Here is a 25,056-nt window from a genome sequence, read left to right on the forward strand (position 1 = left end):
ACTTTCCAGAAATCTAAATTTGGGGTCTCAAACAGTAATTTTCAAATCGTGCAAAATAAACTGTTAAAATGTTTTGAACTTTTTTTTCATAATTTATTCTACATATTGATTTTTCTTGCCTTAATTTTATTGATCTTACCCACTTCTTTCATTAACCGACTTCAAAAAAAGGAGGAGGTTATCAATTCGGCCGGTATGTTTTTTTTTATGTATGTACACCGATTACTCCGAGGTTTCTGAACCGATTTACGTGATTCTTTTTTTGTTCGATGCGGGATGGTGTCGAATTGGTCCCATAAAAATTTTATTCGGATAGGCCCAGTAGTTTTTATTTTATGAGCGTTTTTGTCTGTAGGTATTTGTGAATTTTGCAAGTGCAAGTTTGAAGTCGGTTGTTTTTAACGCAGTTATCACTTGTAATAATTAGAGAACCAAATGTGTATAAATAGTTGTTTATGATCTGAATCTATTTGTAATTTCCAGGAGAACAATCCAAACATACCAATCCACAAACTGCTATACCTATTATATCCGTATAAAACATTTTTATCAAAAGAGCACATAAAGAATGTGGAAGCAGTATTACATAACCTTAAAATGGATATGAAGCCCAAATGGAATATATCCTTACATGATATAGAAGTCAAAGGAAAAGAAGCTATAGTTAGTATAGAAATGAACGGCAGTAAGAGCCAATTTAGCGTGCCGTGTGGAGACCGTAAGAGTAAGAGAGAAGAGAAGGGAATAATTAAGACAGATTACCAGAGTCTTCTGCTGAATGAATTATTGCTGAGTCATAGTGTTGGAGACTTTTGTATTGTTGGTAAGTTTATTCGCAAATTAATACTTTGCTTTTTCATTTAATATATTAACTTAATGTTGTATGATTTTTAAGCCGTTTATAAATAGTCTTGGGGTTATAGTTATAGCATGCTTAAATAAATAACCTAGTGTAATACACAATATGGAGTACAATACGCATTTCGCTGCAATAAATATCTATTACAGGTCCAAAAGGCTGCGGCAAGAGTCTTCTAGTCAGTCAATTAGCGTCCCTATTGGGTTACACAATAGAGCCGATAGTCCTGTACCAAGATATGACGGCAAGAGATTTGATACAACAACGAACAACGCTGGACAATGGTGATACAGTTTGGAGGAACTCTGCGTTAGTAGAAGCGGCTTTGAAAGGTCGTATGGCGGTATTGGATGGTCTCCATCGAATTCATGCTAGTACGTTGGCGGCTTTGCATAGGTTGGTTCGATTTTAATTCTTATTTGAATGGGATAAGGTACATTGTTGACTCTCCACTATAAAAAAAAACATTGTTAATATTAACGCTATTTAGTTAAACATTTGATTATTGCCTTTTATATTATTACAAAAAGTAATATTTAACTCACAAAATCTATATTACTACAGATTTCAAGTCAATATCATGTAGAGATAAAGCGTTTTCTGGCTCAGAATTATTTTTATTTATTTTTTTTCTAGTTATTGTATCTTGTTTTTTTTATTTTTTTAATTTCCGCACAATTAAGAGCATACAATTGTGCACAAGAAAATAATTTTTCTTTATAAATGGTATCATTTCATTCATTCAACATTGTACACAGGTTAGTTCACGACAGAGAGCTTCAACTTCACGACGGAACGCGATTGGTCCGTCACGATAGATACGATGATCTACTTGCTTCTGGACTCACTGTAAAGGATCTTGAAGATAGTGGAGTTAAGAGAATACACCCGGCGTTTAGGTAAGACAATTGTAGTTTGAAGTTGAAACCAAAAAAAAAAAAAAAATTAAAAAAAATTTGGTTAAGTGCGAGTCGGACTCGTGACACTAACGGTTCCCTACAAATAAGTAATTTTTTTCTTAAAATTAAAACTTTTAATCGCAATATTATGATATTAACAATATTATTTTTATTTTTTTTATAATTTCATCACAAAGCGGCGACAATATAATAATATTGAAAATTATTTTAGAATAGTCGCGTTAGCTGAACCGCCTGTACTTGGTCGCGGAGCGCATTGGCTCTCACCGGAAATATTGAGCTTGTTTATTTTCCACGAGATGAGAAACCTTAGTAAAGAAGAGGAAATATTCATTATTAACAGCTTGGTAAGAACAAGTATTATGTGTCTTTTAGATAAAACAATTAATGTAATGTCTTGTCATAAGAATGTTTTAAAGTCACCATATTATGGTTAAATATTAAATTACAATTGATTGATGACAGTAAAAGTCATGTTTTTTCTTTCAGTATGGTGATATATCTTCACCACTACATTCTATAATAAATCTGGCAGACCAACTCAGGAACTCCGAAGACAGCACTCTCAAAAATCTATCATCTTCCCTATCAACTCGACAACTGCTTAGAATAGCCAGTCGAATGGCCCAATATCCCACAGATTCAGCCTACGAAACAATACAAAGAACGTTCTTAGCTAAATTCCTTCCCAATTTAGCTAGACGAGCGCTAGATGGCGCCAGTCAAAAGATCGGCATAGAACCTCCATCGAAATTCGGCATCTTTGGTAATGCAGAAAAGAAAATTGGCTGCTCAGTTAAAAATGGCGTCTTAACTATCGGAGGCACGAGTACAAACGTTTATAAAACGGAGGCGTTAACAAAAGTGCCTGATATATTGTTCTATGACGTTCCACAACATGTAAGGTTGTTGGAATGGTTGCTGCAAGACTTCCTCCTTGGGAATCACTTGCTTCTAGTCGGTAACCAAGGAGTAGGCAAGAATAAGATCGCGGATCGTCTTTTACAATTACTAAATCGACCGAGAGAGTACATACAGTTGCACAGAGATACAACAGTACAGTCGCTAACAGTACAACCTACGGTACGAGATGGGGTCGTTATATACGAAGATTCTCCACTAGTTAAAGCTGTGAAATACGGCCATGTGCTCGTTGTAGATGAAGCAGATAAGGCGCCAACACATGTGACCTGTATTCTAAAGACCTTGGTCGAGAATGGAGAGATGGTACTAAGTGATGGAAGACGGATAGTTCCAAAGGATATGATGGAAAGTTCTGCAGGCGAAGTGGCTAGCTTTATCCCGGTACATGATGACTTTAAGATGATAGTGCTCGCTAACCGGCCTGGGTTCCCGTTCTTGGGCAATGACTTCTTCGCGTCTTTGGGTATGTCAAAAATTTTATTGTTTTTTTTTTGTATTATAATACTGTATATATTTTGAACTAAGGAATTTAGAGGATAGAAGAGATATAAGTTAAATTAGTAAAACTTCAGACAAGTTTATTTTTCCATAAAATAGTATCCACACGTATTATGTCTATGAACACTTCTGCAATTTCGTTAAAATTAAATAAAACCTTTAAACTTACACTCTTATTATAAAGTTGGTCTTTATTCCTTTGCAATAAATGGATTAAAAACTAAAAACATACTTTAAAGCACTCCAAAATATCCTTTCTCTTATTTTCTTCTTTATAACCTTCCTATTTGACATTATTATTTATTATATTTTAATCTAGGTGACCTATTCTCATGTCACGCGGTCGACAATCCGTCTATCGAATCGGAAATGGAGCTCCTCCGTTCCTACGGTCCGGACGTTCCGGCAGAGATCATGAAGAAGTTGGTACAAGCGTTCGCCTCTTTGAGAAACATGGCGGATCAGGGACAATTGACGTATCCGTATTCGACGAGGGAGCTGGTCAATATTGTGAAGCATTTGCAGGTGAATATGGATGATTGGTGTTTTTTAAGGTTCTGTGATAAAAAATTGTTATTCAACTTTTTAACATCAAAATTTATGATAAAGCAAATCAATTTTATAAGATACGGTACAAAAATTGTGTTGTGTGTTTTGAAGAAAGTTTGGAAATAATGTTTCATATCTCTATTTTTCAAGTTACAGTAAACTTTTGACAAAAGCCTCCCTCAAGGTTTTCTACCTTCTACCACCGGTCACAACCATCCATCTGGCGGCCTGCATCTAGCGGCTCTCTGCCGTGAATCTGGAAAAAAAATACATAAGATAAAATAACTTTTCTCCAGCAATACCCAGAAGAAGAATTAGCAACAGCCATCGGCAACGTGTTCGACTTCGACCGCTACAGCCAGGACATAGCGGACACTTTACTGGAAGTGCTGCACGCTAGCGGTCTGCCCACACAGGGCGTGCTGCAGGGCAGGCCCAACGAGGGCAGGGTTCAGCTCACTGTGGACCGGACTAGCGGGTGAGTTGCATTTTTAGCAACGAAAAAAAAAAGTTTTTTTTTGTGAGAGAAGTGAAACTTTTTTGTGTGAGAAGTGAAACTTTTTTGGCAAGATTCAAAGATACTAAAATCGTCGCCTTACTCCATGACGTGACGGTATTGCCATATCGCGATCTTGAAATTTTACCATCAACGTGCTTAAAGAAGTTTTACTTTAAAAAAATATATAATAAAAGTACTGGGAAGATTGGCCGTGAAAGGCGTAATTAATCAAATGAGTCGCCTAAATAATAAGCTATTAATTTAATAATATTAATTCGAGCTCGTCAGGTTAAAAATTGAATAGCCACATTTCCAATAAGCAATATTTAGCTCGCAACACGTGACGCGCATCATGTAGGACAACGTTGCGTATCAGCCTGCGACGTTGCCAGTTGGCGTAACATACGCTGAAGTTAAGGGGCTGTTAAGAGCAAATTTAACAGTGATTGCGCTCTCGTTTACTCCCATACAATTGGACAGTGCGCAAACGAGAGCGCAATATCACTGTTACTTGGCGGGGCCAGGTCGTAGAAGAAAATAATAAGAAAATATGTGATTTAAGGAAAGGGTGGGCCATATGAGAAATATGACTCGTTTCGTCGAGTTTCAGGTATGAATATGTTGACTTCGTGTTTTAAATTGCAGACCCCTACATCAAAAAAATAAAGACATAGAATCGTTTAATGATGATTTAATACTAGTTTCACCGGCGACAATTCATAGTAGTAGACAGATAACGTTGTTCAACAATGTTCCGCGCTAACTTTTAACTTGTTGGATTTCATGTTGAACAATAAATAAATAAATAACATGTCCTACGCCAAATAGTATAAATGCGTTATTATTACTGAATAGACTGACAGAAATTTCTTTTCACATCATAACATGTTCGTTCTAGCAAAGACGTATCTTCCCCTAAACATGGTAAAGAAGACCCAAAAAACGAGCCCCACGTAGGAGGGAACACTTGGGCGGGCGGAACCGGGGGGCGAGATACTGCAGGTCTGGGCGGAAAGGGCGGACCCTATAGACTGGATAAAGGGCATGATGTGCATCAGGTGAGAGAAAGATGTGATGAATATTTTCATGTTCATGTTCATGTTCATGTTCATGTTCATGTTCATGTTCATGTTCATGTTCATGCTAATGCTAATGTTCGTGCTCGTGCTCGTGCTCGTGCTCGTGCTCGTGCTCGTGCTCATGCTTATGCTCATGCTCATTTTAATTTTACCCTTTGGGTACGGAACCCTAAAAATACATTAAAACAACAACAAATAAATAAACACACGAATGAATGTTTCAAATCGTCAGTTTTAAAATAATACTTTTTAAAACATTCCAAACTTAGCATGATTTTGTTAATTCATGAATATTTAACAATTCTACAGTTATCCGACGCAGAAAAAGATGATATACCTGAACACGTGAAGAAAGCGGCCCGTGAGATGAACAGGAAAGTGTTTGAAGAGAGATTAAAGGAGATCAAAATGAGTGAATACGATGCTAACTTGTATGGACAGTTTCTAAGAGCGGTGCAACCGCAGGTCTGTGTTGTTTTTGTTTATTTTATAGCTTTTGAAATGATTAATTTGCCTGAAAAATAATATAATTGCTTTTCAGTAAAAGAAAAAGTGTATTTTTGTTATTCTGAAATAGTTTGAAACGATTGGAAGGTCTAATAAAATACATACATATGCGATTTATCTGTTTTACAATATGGCCAATTTAAATTTTTTTATCAACCTATGATTCTTTTGTACTCTGATGATATATTCAAATGACATAAATAGTATTATAGATGCGTCTTTCTTTAATTTTTGTAAACGTATTAAATGTTTTATACATATTTTTTACGTAATATTTAGTATCGACATTTCCTTAAATATACGTCTCTTAAGGCATGCTATTTATTCATATAAACAATTATAATTTATATAGATAAGTGCGCTAAGAGGAGTTCTAGCGGAGTTACAAGCTAAGAAGAAAGAGAGGCAGTGGAGCAGACATCAGACTAGCGGAGAATTGGATGATGGCAAAATTATCGAAGGTTCTATGGTTCTATGGTTTTATTTTTTTCTTCATATCTTCTGATTCGTTCAATAAGTTTTTATAAGGATTATTGTAAATAAATAACCGTAAGAAGTTAAAGATATTCAGTTACGTGTGTTAATGTCTAGAATTTTAAAATACTTGTAACACTTCTATTTTTCTCTTTAATAGATTATTATTGTTTATGTGCTAATTTCCCTATCCACATTTTTTCTCGTATTAAATATAGCCTATGTTCATCAGGGATAATGTAGGATTCTAATGGTATAACTTTTTAAATAGCTTTTAGGTAGGTTAGTAGTTTCAGAGCCCATTCAATTTAAACAAACAAACAATCAAATCTTTCCTCTTTATAATATTAGTGTAGATGTTATATTTAAATCCCGAAACACAATCTCTTCGCGGAAGGACTGGTTTATCTTAGGTTTGGCAAAAGCCATCGGGCAATCCTCGAAATACATTTAAATCTCACCCTTTGACTGAAGTCAGCAGCAGTCTCGGGCGTAGGCGAACGCAGCATAGACATTGCACGCGCATTAGACGCCTCAGCTAGACAATTGCCTGAAGAAAATTGTTTGGTAAAATACCGAAATATTACATTCATTTGGGCTTTGAGAAAGTCATTATGCCAGACCTGAGGTTTGACCAGTCCAACCTACGAGTGCCCGAGCTTCGGGGTTTGACTATAACATAGATACCAACGAAATTAGATATAACAAAAACATGTTTCTAGGTATAACAGGTGAACGTTCTATATACCGGCGTAGAACGGAACAAGAGCCCCCACCGGGCTCGCCGCCGGACAAACCCAAGCGGCTGCGGCTTGTCGTGGACGTGTCGGGCAGTATGTATAGGTAAGTTTTATTATATTACTAGCTTCCGCCCGCGACTTCGTCCGCGCGGATGTCGGTCTTCACGTGGATGGTTTATTTCTCCATTTTGAACTGGGAAGACGTTTCTCACTAAATTAATATTAGACCCGTATGTGACCGTGTGTTCGCGGTTCTACAGAACAACGTCTATGGAGGAAACTGAAAAATTAAGATTTATTTTTTTCTACGTATTTTCCCAGGATAAAAAGTATCCTATTTTATGCCCAGGATAATAAGGTATAATAATACCAAGTTTCATCGAAATCGAACCGTCAGTTTTCCCGTGATGCCTTCACATACAGACAGACAGACAAAAATTTTTTTAATGACATATTTGGCTTTGGTATCGATCCAGTAACACCCCCTATTTATTTTTTCAATATTTTCAATGTACAGAATTAACCCTTCTACAGATTTATTATATGTATAGATATACCTAGTTAAGTTTTTGTTAACTAAGATACACAAACAAACATTGATGCCACGTTGTAAGTAGAAACTATAAACTTAACACCACAACCTCACCTATTCACAAAGTTTACCGCAATCCAAGTCCTCCCTGTGACCACTTAATTACGACGTACCGAAACACACGTCGACACTTTAAAAATTAAAAACTATATAAGAGACGCTTGCCGTAAAAACTATAGTAATCCTTCCTAGTATTAGTCGTTAAGGAATAGAAACTTCGACATTAAACACTAACATTATACAATCTATGAACTAAGAAACACGTCGTCACGTATATATTTCTCAACTGTAACATGGAAGGACATCGGTACCCGTAATACAGACTTATAGTCTAGTACGGGACCATCGTTTTGTATATTTTGTAATTGAGGTTGTGAAATAAAGATAATAAAATAAAATAAATAAAAAAGAGTTTATTTCTCACATTGGTTACATTAAATAAGTACACATTTCGATTACATATAAATAAGTGTGAGACTGGTGCCTAAACTAGGAAAGATATTTTAAACTATTGCATAGCTTCTATCGCGGGCCTTGAGCGCGGGGACTGAATCCAGAAATTCCGTAACGAAAAAATCTCACGCTCCCCACTCCGACGGGCACGGAGGTGTGGCTTGAAGGCATGCTATGATTGCCATGCAATAGGTTTACCGCGGCAGCCCCCGAGTGCCACACGTCTTTTTTTATTTATTATTTATTATTACTATACAATATGAACCCGTAATACCCGAACTATAAAGTAAGGTATAATACATTACAAACTAATGATATGAGGCGGAATATGAACCAAACTCATGCCGCATTGACATTACATATTATCTAGATCATCATTACATAGACATTGGCGGCAGGGGCGCCGATGTAAAGTGAAACATTATTTGTTCTTAAGTGTATATATACTATTCCCGGCACTGGCCACAAACTAACATTCAAAATGTTATGAAACTGTAAACTACAAACTAATGAAATGATGTACCTACATTGCTGTCCGTAAAGGTTGGCGTCGCTAATGAATAGCGACTGCATACAAAATAGAAGATGAAGCCGAAACGGTTAAGCATTTAAACTTAGACATCATTAAGGCATGCGTGTTAAGGCGCATGCAATTCCTTGAACAAATAAAAAAGACAATACATAAGATAATATCATGAATAAAGCGATAAAGAGGATATTTGAAAAAAACTGAAGATAAACGATAGCCTTCGCAGATGGTATGCGATTAAATAAAAAAAAAGAAATATGTTAATGAAAGTTAACAATTCCAATAAGTGTTGAGGTCCGGGCCTCCGGGGTTTCCAATTCTGGTACCCATCATGACGCAGTTCGTCTTAGGAGCTTTTTCAGTAGATGCTTCCACCATCTCCTCCTTCGCACGCGACCTGGTAGGGCCCGTGTACTAAAGACAAAAATTAACATTAAGGCTATTGCTTAGAGGTTACATCTGGGTTGGTAGGAACAGAGATACTCACTTCCATCGGATGATGGGCGTTGACGGATGACTCTTCAGAGTTTTCATTTCAGCGGATACTTCGCAACGTTTACAAACTGCAAATGAAAAAAACAAAAAATGTACATCTCAATCGTTAAACAGCACCTCGGTCTCTAGGAAGAACTCATAGGAGTAGATGGCTATACATACAAAATAAAAATTCAGAAAAGAGATAAAATATTATAGAGTACTTACATGGAGAGCAGAACACGGAGTAACCGGTTCACACTGTTTCTTCAGAGGTACTTGTTAACCCCGCCGCTATCGGATAGCTATTGTAGTGCCTTTCATGGGACGGTTCGGAGTTTATATACTTTGCCTCCTGATAACAGGACTACACAATACTTTCTAAAATTACCAAAGTATGATGCACTTTGAGGAAACCTTAATTAGGCAATGATCCTGAAATAATATTAAACCAGAATTGATAACTGGATCAACGCTGATCGGTATAATTGCGTCATGCGACATGAAATAATGGTGAAATTATTAAAACGTTAGGTACCTATTTGAATATTTTTCCTGGAGTCTTGACGTCAAGTAGGTATCGCGCACATCTGTATCCCGTTACTAAATGACATATAATATTTTTTATCTGAATTAGGTTCTTGTTGAGAAGCTCACCAGCCTGCTACGATCGCAACGTTATGTTACGAGTTCAAGTTTTGCGATATGACATCAACCGTAACTTATGTGCAACAGTTGTCTCACCTGTGTGCAACGTCTAGACATCTTTTGCAGCATTTTGTGTCGAGAATATATTAGGCCGGTTGCAGAGCTTCACCGACCATCAGTGCGTACGTCATTCGCGTGTGTATAGTCGGTCTAGCTATGAACGATTTTATGAATTTCCATACATATGACACATGACACATCGGTGAAGCTCTGCAACCGGCCTGTGGGAACGTGCTACGAAACCGCTTGACACGTCTATAGCGAGAAAAATTCGAGTGTATTTTTTCTCCGGTGCATCCTAGTGCATCAGGTGTTTGTTAAGATTGTGAAATTTAGACTTGCACATCGATGTGCATTCAGGGGATAGAGGTCCTACGTTCTTCTGTTCACCGTTGTGCAGTTAGTAAATTTCAGGAACTTCCTCCATACTGATAAAGCAATTTAATTTGAATTTACCTACATTCTCTAGCTCTACGAGTTTTTTACGCAACAACTATCAATACTTTTAGGCATTAGGTAACTAAACGGAAAACTTATCACTATTTGAATCAAAGACTATTGGTTCTATAGTCAAAAGTATATTTTACCTACTTTATGTTAAATATTAATAAAAATGTGAGTTTACGGTTACAGCAAGGAAAGGTATTGCAAAACAGTTAAAGATTTGATCAGAATTACTCGGAGGAATCATTCGACGAGTTCTCGTCGCTGGAAGGTTGTGCGACACAGCGATGAAAGAGCAGGCAGCACTCGTTGCTGCAACAGTAAAAAAGTTTCAACAGAGGCTTTTCCAGCCCGAGATTCGTCATGAAAGTGTCGAGTGACTCGTAGAAGTCTTTGCGAGCGCTGCCATCCAAACTGGTCCAATTGGCCATAGCGTAGGGAACGTTTTCACCGTGATATTGGATTTCTACGATCGTTTGGCACTTGCGACAAGTAAAGTTGCCGAAATGGGTGTCCTCTCGGAATCGCGAGGTTGATCGATCTTCCGCGCTTTTGGACTTTACTGGGTGCGATCTCGCTGTGTGGGAATGGAAAAAGGCAAAGGTGCAGATGCATATGACCGGTGTCTCAGGCATGATAACAGTCGTTTTAAATACGCTGTGGTCGTGCGATTGAGATTTAAGAAATTTCATGGATGCGCACATGTGGGATATGGAGAAATGGCAAGTCTGACATCTGTGGGTTTTCGTATAACGAGTTAAGTTTCTAAATAAGTTGGATATCCTAAAGGATGTACCACTGGCTGCTTTTCGCAACGCGCGGTTTTGCGATTCGGTGAATCCAGCGTCCGTCAAGAATCTCTCGTATTCGCTGCTAGTGAAGTGACTTCTTGCAAATTCAATCCACAAACGGCGATCGGTCCAGTCCCTGCTTGTCGAGGCAGAAGTTCCAGCAATTGGAGCAGCTTCTTCAGCTTGAACATGGACCGACGTTGACGGCTTCTGAGTATCTTTTTTCCTGCCTTTGCGTTCGGTCTTTAAGGGTTTCTTATCACTGGTCTTCGTCACAGCAGGCGTTACCTTCTTTTCTTCAATGGTCTCCGCAGCAACGTAAGGACGTTTTTTGACGGGCAAGACGACCGCTCCTTCACTGGTAGAAGCAACGGCGCGGACATCGGCACTCTTGCTCGTGCCGGGAAGCGAAAAATCCACTGGTTGAGTTCCGGCAACTCTAGAGTCCGAATACTCATCATTCATGTCGCGTATAGTAACAACACTTAAACGTTCGAATGACGACCAAAACGTGTCAAGATAAAGTCGTAAAACCGTACGAGCTACGATAAAATAACACTTTGTCAACAACAATGACTCATCTAATTATATTATTCACTACGATACCTAAACACCCACGACTTCCCTCGCTACGCTTATCTCTACAACTGTTCGTGTTTCGGGTTAAATGTTAAAATAAATAATAACAAATCCTTTCGGCTAAAATACTCAACAGTTTTGTGCAACACACCTAAAACTGGTTACACATAAATTTGTATGTAATTACTACCATGACGCGTTACGTCATGCGAAACGTCATAATCGTCTGTGACATAACAAGCAACTCGATAATTTGACGCGTCTTTGACGGGATAAAGGGCGACGCGTCTAACCCCACATATCGTTTAACTTCAACTATAGTCCTTTTCACTTAGGATGATTCCTGTGACACTTCATCGTGTTCCGAATTACGTATTTTATGTTAAAAACGCCCAAATAATTTTAGTGCATAGTATTTTTATTTTATGACGGCATTAATACCAAAAATATAAAAATGAAACATCTTAAGCTTATAAATCAAAAACAGTATTGTTTAGTTTAATATAATGAAAAATAAAATAAAATAACACAAAAATATAATACCTACGCAATTCGTGTACATGAAATGGATCGTTGAAAAATCATAGAGTTGGAAAACATATAATCGGCGCCCATCTTGTGATCGTGAGTCAATCGTCTGTACGAGTGCGTCAGCTTTGTATACAAGTTGCATTTTTATATTGATATTTTACGTGGTATTCTGTTATTGTTACTAATTGTTATTGTTGACTTTTTTTTGCTGTTGTTTGCTAAGTTTCCTTAGTTAATTGTTGGCGAAATGCCGAAAAAACTAATTTTGGTACTTTATTCAAATCGATTTCATTTCCATATAAAATATTATCGATTATCGGAAACAGTTGATACGATTTCAGTAAAGACATCTCTACACGTGTCAAAAATCGATGTGTCACAGAAATCATCTTAGGTGGAAAGGACTATAACGTTCTTTGATCGCGCATTACGTCATTTTGTTTATAAAGTACGGACGTTCTTCTGTTTCTTATGGCCTTGGATTATATTTTAAGATAAGTTGTTCCATTGACTCGGATCTTTTGCCTTTGAAGGACACTCTACACGTGTGTTTGGCTGCCCTAACGTGATCGTAAATTAATAGAGTCAATAACTTGAACGATTTTTTTATTTATTTTGTTTACCAACGTTCCTTTACATTACAGATACAATAACAAAATTAAAATACAATTTTATATGATCAACGTAAAAAAAACATTTATAGGTAAACACAGCATGCGAGAAATAACTTTAAAAGTATACAATTAATAAATTAGGTACCTAATAAATATTAGGTGGGTTTGCGGACAGTGGTTTTCATACTTATTATGACATTATAGCACTTCTATTTGTTTTTACTGTTATGTGGTTCCAAACTAGCAAAATACAACTTTCTCTTATATGTTTTGTATTGCGAATTAAAGCTTAAATCGTTATTTTTGTGTATCAATTTTATTATACTTAATACGTTCTCATAAAAACTTCAGATTCAACTCATACGATGGGCGTCTAGAACGTTCCATGGAAGCCGTGGTACTATTAACCGAAGCACTAAAAGGCTACGAGACAAGAATACGATACGATATGTACGGACATTCGGGGGAAGAACATGCTTTGGAGTTGGTGAGAGTGGACCGCCCGCCGGAGAACGAGAAGGAGAGATTGCAGGTGAGTGAGAGTGAGTGAGAGTACTTACTGGAGCGTATAATGGCTACAAGACTAGAGGAGAGAGAGAGAGAGAGAAGAGAGAGAGAAGGGAGAGATGGGAGAGAAGAGAGTTTTAAAAGTAAAAGTATACATACGCTTATTCAAAAACTACTTATTATATTATAAATTAATAAAGAACAGAAAAAAATCGATCACGAGGTGGCACTCGAACCCGCATTCTTTCACGCCAATACGGGACGGACGCTTGACCAACTCAGCCACGAACTAAATTTTACTATCCTACTAATATCCTGTCCTTCCTACTAATCCTACTTCCTATCCTACTCCTACTAATGCTACTAATATTATAAATGCGAAAGTTTGGGAGGATGTGTGTGTGTGTTTGTTACTCTTTCACGCAAATACTACTGAACCGATTACAATGAAATTTAGCACACATATAGAGGGTAACTTGAATTAACACATATTATAGTAGTTTTATTCCGGGAATCCCAGGGGAACGGGAACTACGCGGGTTTTTCCTTGAAAACGCGGGCGAAGCCACGGGCGGAAAGCTAGTTCTTTATAAATTTATATTTATAAAGCATTTGAACGCCATAAAAGCAAAAATATCAAATTCTACTTATTACATTTCCAGATAATCCGCACAATGCACGCGCACGCCCAGTTCTGTTGGTCGGGCGATAATACCCTACCGGCCGCGAGTCATGCCATCAATACACTCGCCAGTGAAGACGCGGATGAAGCTATCGTGCTCATACTGTCTGATGCTAATTTGAGGAGGTATTTTTGTTTTTTTTTGTAAGGATTATTTTTTTTATTTTTAAGCTATTGCATAGCTTATATCGCGGACCTTGAGCGCGGGGACCGAATCGAGAAATTCCGTAACGAAAAAACCTCACGCTCCCCACTCCGACGGGCGGAGGTGTGGCTTGAAGGCATAGCAATAGCGCAACCGCCCCAGTCCCCGAGTGACACACGTCTTTTTTTTAATTAGAAGAGATGGTCGGTAGTTTAAATCGTTATGTTTAGGATTAGAAGAGATCTTTTTGCTTTGAATTACGAGTTGATAGTGTCTATGATGCTGCAACTCAATAAACTGTAAAATAAAATGCTAAATACTAAATAACACCTGATAAAATACCTTTCAAAATTATTATACAATGAGACCAAGAAAGTAGATTAGTTGGAGAAGAAAGATGATCGGAACCAAAGCTTCAATCTATTTTTTTGTACCGTTATGTTATTATGAGCACATAAAATTCCGAATTAGATAATAAATAATGTATAATCGACTGACCGGTTGGCTTGGTTGGTAGTTGCTCTGCCTTCCAATCCAGAGGTCGTGGGTTCGATTCCCACCCGGAGCAAATATTTGTGTTATGAACATAGATGTTTGCTCTGGGTGTTAATTATCTATATAAGTATTTATTTAAAATTATAGTATATGTATGTTTATCAGCCATCTGGTTTCCATAACACAAACGAATGTATATGATCAGATCGTGCCGTGTGCGAAAATTGTCCTGAAATATAATGACAGATTCGCTACGTTATGAAAAATGTTATGTGTATGATTGAATGCAGGTACGGCATACCTCCAGAAAAGCTGGGCACTATAATGACGTCGGATCCGAGGGTGCAAGCGCACGTCATCTTCATAGGAAGTTTGGGAGACGAGGCTAACATGTGAGTTCCAAATTAAATTCAAATAATTATTAGTAAATAATTCATAAAGTCCTAATAGATATAACACATCTGTTTGTTAATCTTTGATTGCAAAAAAAGCAATGAAAATTTAAAGGTCGGTCAATAATAATTAAATAAACTTGCATAATGTCCCTGAGAATCTGTTTGTAAACTTTTTGATGGAAATATTCACATCTTAAATGTTATTTTAATTCACTAATAAACTAACATAAAACCAAGAAGCTGTGAAACTAACCTTTATATAATTTTACCTAATTATGTAAAACTAGCTTTCCGCCCGCGGCTTCGGCCGCGTTTTCGAAGAAAAATACGCATAGTTCCCGTTTCCGAGGGATTTCCGGGATAAAACCTATCCTATGTGTTAATCCAAGTTATCCTCTATATGTGTGCTAAATTTCATTGTAATCGGTTCAGTAGTTTATTCGTGAAAACCATACATACATACATACAAACCTTTCCTCTTTATAATATTAGTATAGATGTACAAACAATAATTTCATATAACTTTTAATAAGCTATTGCATATCTTTTATCATGGGTCTTGAGCGCGGGGACTGAATCGAGAAATTCCGTAACGAAAAAACCTCACGCTCCCCACTCCGACGGGCGGAAGTGTGGCTTGAAGGATGCATGCAATAGCTTTACCGCGGCAATCCCCGAGTGACACACGTCATTTTTTTTTCAAAATATATAATTTTAAATACATTTCAGGTTACTCCGCAAACTACCAGTAGGCCACGCCCACGTGTGTATGGACGTAGCATCTCTACCTCAAATCATGCAACAGATATTTGCATCTTCGCTTTTACAGACCTCGTAGTAAATAAATAATATAAATGGTGTTATTCAAATAATTGAGTCATATAAAATCAAACCTGGCAATCTCCATTCCGTCGAATTGTTAGGGAAATAGAAAAATGATATAAAAAATATCATGAATGTATTTGTAATGTTATTCCTAGTTATTTCAATGTTCTAATGTTAACTATTATTGATCACTAATTGTAGACATTTACTTGAAAAACCTGTCATAAAATGCACAAAATGTTTGGAGATTGCCGTTTTTGTTCTGCTTTCAAGGACACTGCCGTTTTTGATCTGATTACCTCTGGAGAAAGCCAATTTTGTTATGGCTTCCAGTCTGTACCTCCATAGACTACACCAACCAATTATTTTGATACTTTAAAAGTGGAATATAAAAATATGCAAATTATGTCAGAAATTATTTATTTTAATTAATCATAGGTAAACTAACTTATATTCTAAGATTATGATCTTCTTCTTGTGGTTCACAAACGATGTTATCTGATGAACTTCTGTTTTATTCAACTTCCGAGTTTTGAGCAAATATGGTTTTATAAAAAACCAGCCCCTCCACTTGCTGCCATTCGTCGCCATAATGAGTACCTACTAAGAAGTTTTTTGACATCATTAATTTTGTTTGTGTTCGTTTTTATCTGACACTTAGCAATAACATTTGGGTTTATGTCTTTTGCCAGCTTGTTTTTTCGTGTCACCTTTTTATACATCCCATCACTAATTCTATAATTCACGTCCCCTTTAATTATAACGTTTCCGTCATTTTTAGACCGCGCTATGTAAAATCTTTTGCATTTTTTAAATTGAAAATGCCAAGTGCCAACGTCTTTCATTATAGAAGACATAGCACTTTTAAAGTCATATAGTTGACATTCAGTACTACCTAATCTGATAACTGTACTCCACTGGCTTATAATGTCTAAGTACTCTTCAGGCCGCACTATAGTGTCTCGTTTTCGAACTTCTTTCTCAATTTGGGCAAAGACTCGATCTGGAGGGATGAAAGAATGTCCTACAACAGGGAACACAAGCTCCAGTGTTTTTACATTGCTAGGTGCAGATTCTACCAACCACTTGGAGCACATTGCTAACATAATTGAATTTTTGTTCTGCCCTCCGCATCCATCTGCTATTAATCTTACTGTTTGAACTTCAGATAAGTCAGTGTTCATAAGTCTGTGATATACAATTGAAGATATCTCATTTGCACCTTTGTTAAACTCGTTTTCCGTCCAGCAGTATGCAAAAACGTTATTCTGTGTAAGTTGCGACTTGGAGCTCCCTTCAACTACAGTACAGTTATATAAATATATCTGGCGGGAGTAATAAGTGCTCTGGTCGGGTATCTTGGGCAGAGGCATGTTTTTCTCGCAATCAAATGAGAGAGTTTTTATATCTGGACTTTCCTCCTTCACCAATGCAAAAAACGCTTTTGCCTTGAGGCTGTGTACTCGTTTTTCGATTATAAGTGACTGCCGTTTAATTGCATCAGCCTCCAATTTAATTTTCTCGAGAAGTTGTAGGCATGTTGAACAGACTTCTGTTCTAGGACTTCCAAATCCAAGTGAATAGTTTCTGTTGAAAACTCTTCTAAAAAACCCACGTTTAACTCTTAAACATTCTTCTGTTTGTTGGGCTTTGTATTGTTTGAACATTTTGTTTATGCTTAGTTCAGCTGCCAGATAATGTCTTTGAGATTTTCCGCGACAATAGTGTGCTTCATCAACATGAAATAAGTTGGTAAAAGCCATGACCGCTTCCTTTTTACGCATAAATAAATGTGATTTATGATCGCCTCCTCTTTTTTCTTTTACTGGTTCTCCTGTTTCTAAAAACTTTCTCATAACATACTGAATTCTATGTTTAGTAATGTCCAGAATTTGCAGAAAGGCCTTTTGACATACTCGTACACGGGTCTTCGTTGATTTACTGTAGATAGTAAATTTGGTTTGAAATTTCTTTTCTGTGTGTTTTTTATTTTTTGGTCTTTTTCTTTTTATGGGTTCTGCATGGCAGCACTTGAGCAGGAATGCATCTTGAGTTTCCTTGTCTTTGTATTTATAAAAAGATGCGTGAAAAGCTTGCAAATCTCGTAAAGTCAGTGTGTCGCACTGATATGCATTTTTATTATGTTTACATTGTGGTTTAGTCGGTAAGGTCCGCGGAGAGTAACTGAAACAAAATTAGATGAGAATCTGTTAAAATTTACTACAAAACATTGAAAATAAAGTAAATTAGTTAATTAAACTAAATTAAAAAAACTCCCGAGTAATGATTCAGTTTATATAAAAAATTCGTATCCACTATTAACCAAAATAGGGTACCAACCTACACTAACAAAAATTAACTTGTGTTAGTCCTGATGTATAATCGAAGTTTCAGCCATAGTCGTTACGGAGATGAACACGGACAAACCTACTCTCTCATTTACTTACAAAACTTTCGCTCATTTTAAAAAGTATCAAAACGGGTTAATCATTGCATACTTTCGGTCCACAAATTACCGGATGTTGGTGCTAGAAAGAGATCATTCAATAGAGCTGCCAAGTTATGCAAAAAAGTGCTGAAGAGAGCTCGATATGATCATATCCGACGAACAGGTGAAAAGCTGGCAAGCTACCCTCCTGGTAGTAAAGCTTTCTGGTCCTTAGCGAAAGCTATAGAGTGTAACTTTTCTCGCCCTTCACTGCCACCACTCTTGAAACCTGACGGTGATTTGGCTCATACAGCAAAAGAGAAGGCTGATCTTCTGGCGTCTCTCTTTGCCAATAATTCACGTCTCGATAATACGAACGCTAGTCCACCTACCATACCCCACTGCGGTTCCTTTATGTCCAAAGTTCGTATTACCCATAAAGATGTTTTAAAAATAATGATAAATCTTGACGTGAATAAAGCCAGCGGACCTGACGGAATTCCAGGATTGGTTCTCAAGACCTGTGCGCCCGAGTTGTCTCCCATTCTGACACGCCTGTTTCGCCTTTCTCTTTCTTCTGGAATCGTACCTAGAGCTTGGAAGCTAGCCAACGTACAGCCTGTACCAAAAAAGGGAAGCCGTGCCGACCCTACAAACTACCGTCCGATCTCAATCACGTCCATAATCTGTAAGATTATGGAGCGTGCATTGAACAACCAATTGCTCGCATACCTAGAGGCCAATGATCTTTTGAGCGATCGCCAATATGGTTTTCGCCCAAAGAGATCAACTGGGGATCTCCTAGTACACGCGACTCACTTATGGGGAGAGGCTATTGAGAACCATGGCGAAGCATTAGCAGTATCATTGGATATCTCGAAGGCCTTTGACAAAGTTTGGCATAATTCTCTTATAAGCAAGCTTCCTTCTTACGGTTTACCTCCACTCCTCACAGCTTGGATAGCCGACTTCTTGAGAGAAAGATCCATTCGAGTAGTTATTGATGGCTGTTCGTCTGATCAATTGGCCATTAATGCCGGCGTACCTCAGGGGTCTGTCCTCTCTGCAACTCTTTTCTTGATACACATAAATGATCTACTCCAATCAAACATCTTCGGGTATGCAGATGATTGCACCATTGTAGAGAGGTACCTATCTAATGCTCGTTCGACAGGAGACATGATTCGAATGGAAAGGGAGGCCATGATTCAGCGGGTGAACCTGACACTACAAAACGTATCCCAATGGGGAGAAGCGAATTTAGTCAGATTTAATGCTGCAAAAACCCAGGCTTGTCTTTTTTCAGCCAAAAAGAGTCCTCTCAACTTGACTCCCAGTTTCCAAGGAGTGGCGATAGAATTGGCGGACCACTTGGAGATGCTAGGCGTTTCTTTATCGCCAAATCTCAACTTCGGGCGGTTCATAGTGTCCAAAGCAGAACTTGCAACCAAAAAACTTGGCATACTATCTAAGGTGCGGCAGTATTTCACATCTCAACAGCTTTTAAATCTTTACCAAGCGCAAGTTAGATCTTGTGTGGAATACTGCTGCCACCTGTGGGCAGGCACTGCCAAATGCCACCTTGATGTTTTGGAAGCGATGGAAAGACGTGCCAAAAGAATTATAGGCGACGATAACTTAACAAAAAACCGCCTACAGAGTCTTACACATCGCCGAAGTGTTGCCAGTCTTTCGGTTTTCTATCGCTTACACTTCGGCGAATGCGCCACTGAATTGCACAGCATCATCCCTGCTTCCCCTTTTTTTCAACGAACATCCAGGCGCACTGCAGGTTACCATCCTTACTTGGTGGAAATGCCGACTGCTCGCACTTCACGCTTTGCGTCGTCATTCTTAGTTCGAACCGCCAAGGAGTGGAACTCCCTGCCAGCATCTGTCTTTCCGGAGAACTACAATATAGGTTCCTTCAAGAGGCGAATAAATAGGCATTTTCTAGGTAGACATGATTTTCCACCATAGACCGCGTCACCGCTTCCCATCAGGTGGGACTGTGGTCAAATGTCTACCTATCCGAACTTAAAAAAAAAAAAAAAAAAAAAAAATACTTACCGGGCTGTTTTTGCCAAATTTTTCTTCCACTTTTCTGGCTCAGCTTTACGTTTTCTCGTATGTTTGGAAGTACAGGGCGATGCTGTCTGCTCCATAATAAGATATGCTTAGGCTGATTTTATAGATAACTAGCGAAAAACAGTTCAAATCATTAAAATACCACAACACAATACACGACAAGACCGTCGTGTATTGTGCATTGACAGTTCAATTTTGACAAAATATGGAGATTGCCGTGTTTGTTTTTAGACGCCTCAATTGTTATCTAATGTTAAAAGAATATTTTGGTGTTTTTTTTAAATACTAATACTTTTTACACTAATATTTTAAAATTAGGCGTGAAAAGAGTTAAAAAACACACTAATTGAATTATTTTATTATGACCTTGATTTGAGAAATTTAAATATTTTTCGAGATTATCTAACTAACATTTACCTCTTTATGAATGTTTGGTTTGTTTTAGCACAATTGTATTTTTAATTTCTTATAGCGTAGATGTTACCATCCAAATAGAAAACATTCCACCAATATAGCTACAAGGCTTCATATTGTTATTAATTTATTAGGTATTAATTTAAGTTAATAATATATCAATAACACTATTCAATATTAATAATTATTAGACAAAGTTATAAAAGTATTGATAACTTCATAACGCAAATACAAGGTGTCCCACTGTTGGTATACTAAGCTCAAAGGAGGTTATAGTTTTGTATACACTGAGTTTGTTAAAAATACTTATAAAGTTCCTGACGCATTTTTTTTTTCAAATAGATGAATTCTTAAAACTATGTTTAGGTTTATTATGGGTGTACACATAGAGTTCGTTATGTTATGACAAGCAACTCGCCCAACTTTGCCACCAGCACGTGAGCTATCGTTTAAGATTATGTTTTCAATGTCCATAGACATAATGCTCACATTGGCGAAGCGGTATATGCCGGCTGCGCGAAGTTAGAGAAGAAAACATGGATTTTCAGGAAAAATTTAGCAAACAATTTTTGACGTAATATTGTTGTTTAAGTATTTTTTACGTGTTCAGTGTATGCAAAACTACAAGTCTCTTCGCGTTTAGTATACCGATAGTGGGACACCCTGTATATATTTTTTATAGATAGAAAGAACATTTTATTGTTTACAGAAAGCTGTATATATAACCGATTTGTAATAACTGTGTGGAACAGTGTTGAATTTTAAAATAGTGTAAAAATAAGTACAATTCTGTATATAATAGCAAATCTATATTATGTAAGTATATATTTTCTATATTTTGTATTCAATGTTGTTGGTTTAATAAAGTGTTTTGTTATATTTTATAGTTTTATTTCCTTCATCTAAACTCTTAACCTAGTACATATTATGTGAGTTTTTTTAATTACATTTGTGGTTAAATTCTGACAAAGACCTGAACTAAATACTAACCTATTAATTATTATAATAAATAGGTGATAACCAAAATATTTTAACCTTATTATAAAATATAGAACTGTTGCATTATAAAACTTCAAATGCAAGTAAAAAAAGCAAATTAACGTAAATTTTCTACATTTATCTTGTTTGTTCTATTCCTTGGTGAATCTAAATATTTTACGATGTTAAAATCTGAAACAGTAATCAGATAAATTATAAGCTATAATTAATTATTAGGTACCCATAATAATAGTATGGCAACAATTACAACAATTTCGTCGATTCGTTTCATTTTCGTTACACACGGTAAGTATATTGAAAAAGTTCGAAAAGCTATGTAACTTTTCTGATTATCGCTACAATAATAACGGCACGATTCATCAATGTTCGGACGATATCTATCAGTAATAATAATAATCTGAGATCTATATATGTTATGAAATATCGAACAATAAAATATAATTGAGACATTTAAAACGTAATCCTTAATTTTTATATCAATAACTCCATGGTATGTGAAGATCCATTGTTTGTTTGAGCTCTTATTTTCCTCCACAACCTATTTGCCACCTACTTCTTACTACTGAAGTAGTAAAATTTACTTATTTGTTTAATGGCATAAGCAATTTAGCAAAATAAATAACAATAATTGTAACAAATAAGCTTACACGAAGTTTAGTTTTCACATTATATTATAGTTAGTCCACATTAAAGGATACTACATACTGCGTAACTAATTTTATTAAAACTTTCGCTCGAAGTTAAGGGCGTTATTTCTAAATAAACCCACCCACTCATATCCTATTTTCGTATATGTACATGTTCATTAGAACCTTTCAAAGTATCTATATAGTACCTATCCTCGTCCATAAATTTCTACTTTTACAAAATTCATTGTGTATTCAATGAGTACCTACAGCCGGGGTGTGAAGTTAAAACATCAAACAGAAGTTGTGAAATAAAGACGAAACACAAACATTGGGACAGTAGGTACTGTTATGTTCGGGTTTGTTTGTTTTAGCGACTAAAACCGTATCCATTTGTAAAGAACAAGGTTGTTACGGTAAATAGGTACGTAACTGATGCCTCATTAATAATTTATGAATAAGTTTTGGGAGAAGGGATCAATTTCTACACTATTAGTGATTTGTGTTTACTAGTGGTGAATGTAAAACTATTAAAATTAATTATAATTCCTGAAAATACAACACGAACAAAATTTTACAAAATTTATAATCGAAAATAAAACCTACTTATCTATAATATGATATTGCAATAAAAAACTTAAAAGCGTACCTAACATTTAAATTTGAATTTTCTTTTTTTTTTGAGTATCGTAGGTACTAATTATGATATTATATTTATAATTATTATTTACGATAATAAGGTACCAAAATAGCAACTCTTTACAGTTTACAAGATATACGGTTGGGTTTGAATACATTTACATACAAATGTGCCTGTAGAGAAAGGGGGCACAAATACCTATCGTAGATACCTAGGATAAGTGAAAATCCCTTGTAAATGTTAATTATTCAGTATAGTTCTTAACGGCTCTCAATTTACATAATACCTAGATGTTTACAGAAAACATTTCAGTACTAAATTGATTTTGTATTAGCTTATTATTAGATCCTACTAATACTATAAACGCGTGTTTGTAACAATGTATGGAAGTTTCTTTGTAACTAAAAAACACTGAACGAAGTTTGATGATACTTATAATGTAAAAAATAGTAGATAATATAAAAACACGTATCACATTTTTTTTATATTTAAAACTTACGTATATACTAGGTACGCAGATGAATATGGAACTTTAATGGAATCGAATGTAAATAACTATTGTATATTCTATATAACAAATGATTAGTTACACGATATGCTGATTTAGGAAATTTACCACTAAAACAACCCTTTAAAATTCAACAAAGTAATATTTAAAAACTTTAAGCATTTTAAACCGTTTCAGCGCACTTCGCGTAATTGTCGCAATAACTCGACCCCGTCAAAAGTTCACCTCATTATATTAGCATAACGTGCTCTCTGACCTACCTCGGGAGCCTCAATTCCCTTTATTGCCTGTTTCCCGCCACTTATGTACTGAACAAACAATTTAGCAGGATAGCTCTCGTGACGTCATGCGGTCGTAAAGCCGAACGCTTGTAAACAATTAAACGTTCTGAAATGCATGCCACAAAGGGTTGGAGCTACGTTTTGTGCATGGCAATACACATTGTTACCTACTACTGGATTAAAGATTTTTTAACCTAATTATTGCGATGATAGTAGTAGTAGTAGCAGTTTGAACGGCCTTATTATTATTTGAGTGTTTTCTAAATAATTAAAATACATAACTATATTATTCATTTTATAATATACAGTTGCAACATTACATAAATTATATTTATTTATTGTTTACTAGAGGTCCGCCCCGGCTTCGCCCGTGGTACATATTTCGCAATAAAAGGTAGCCTATGTCCTTTCTCGGGTATCAAAATATCTCCATACCAAATTTTATGCAAATTGGTTCAGTAGTTTAGGCGTGATTGAGTAACAGACAGACAGACAGACAGAGTTACTTTCGCATTTATAATATTAGTATGGATTGTTATTTATCATTTGGACAAATTCAACGTTAAGATGATCAAATACATAGGTAACTACTTTGAATCGGTTTAATAAATTTATTAAATTAGCTGGGAGAGCATTTTATAAACTAGATAGAGCAATGTGAGTTCCATTTTTACTATTAAATTTGCTGATTTAACGAAATATTCACAAATAAAGTCGTTGGAAATGTATCTGTTTACGATGCAAAGCGTCACAGTTTACTGTTATTCTTGCATTTGTATTACTTTTATCGGAGAGGAAATGAGCTAGATTTTATATCGCTTTCTTTATTGTGGTATGGAACTTTTGTATTCGTCTAGTTTTCGCTTTTCTTAGTATATTGACGATATAATAGTATATTTGATGTAGGAAGATGTTGGTACATAAAATGCTAGTTTGATTAAGGCTGTTTTTGATTATTCTTAGATTTCTAGTGATGATAATTTTAGATAATTCCATGGAATTAGTATCAAGATTGCTTTCCGATACATGTGAAGCATTTGGCACCTTGTTATTATTTCTAGACTTGTCATACATTAATTTCTCGAGTGTGTATGTATGTTATTCATTTAATTAGTCGAATGAATGTTTTATCGCGATACGTGTGGGACACAGGAAAGGTCAAACAACGAGAGCATAGCATATAAAATAAAGGATTTAGATTTTCATATCATTTATTGAAAATTATATTTGAAAATTTTAAAGAAATTAAAGATAAAACC

The 25,056-nt window shown here is 36.2% G+C and overlaps 1 protein-coding gene across 1 annotated transcript in view; it reads left to right on the forward strand.

The window, feature by feature from the left end:
* Positions 1–16,407, forward strand: part of LOC123695938 (von Willebrand factor A domain-containing protein 8) — a 33,211-nt gene extending 16,804 nt beyond the window's left edge. Inside the window, exons 7-21 of the mRNA XM_045641876.1 lie at positions 484–823; positions 1,009–1,255; positions 1,618–1,758; positions 1,991–2,126; positions 2,269–3,166; positions 3,521–3,726; positions 4,047–4,228; positions 5,148–5,307; positions 5,638–5,793; positions 6,188–6,296; positions 7,032–7,152; positions 13,116–13,296; positions 13,934–14,079; positions 14,884–14,985; positions 15,718–16,407. Coding sequence (XP_045497832.1) covers positions 484–823; positions 1,009–1,255; positions 1,618–1,758; positions 1,991–2,126; positions 2,269–3,166; positions 3,521–3,726; positions 4,047–4,228; positions 5,148–5,307; positions 5,638–5,793; positions 6,188–6,296; positions 7,032–7,152; positions 13,116–13,296; positions 13,934–14,079; positions 14,884–14,985; positions 15,718–15,826 — 3,234 coding nt within the window. The 3' untranslated portion in view covers positions 15,827–16,407. The remainder of the gene's footprint in view (positions 1–483; positions 824–1,008; positions 1,256–1,617; positions 1,759–1,990; positions 2,127–2,268; positions 3,167–3,520; positions 3,727–4,046; positions 4,229–5,147; positions 5,308–5,637; positions 5,794–6,187; positions 6,297–7,031; positions 7,153–13,115; positions 13,297–13,933; positions 14,080–14,883; positions 14,986–15,717) is intronic.
* Positions 16,408–25,056: the final 8,649 nt, after the last annotated feature.

The sequence above is a fragment of the Colias croceus genome, chromosome 12 (genome assembly GCF_905220415.1).
Source record: "Colias croceus chromosome 12, ilColCroc2.1".
In the NCBI taxonomy this organism is placed as follows: Eukaryota; Metazoa; Arthropoda; class Insecta; order Lepidoptera; family Pieridae; genus Colias; species Colias croceus.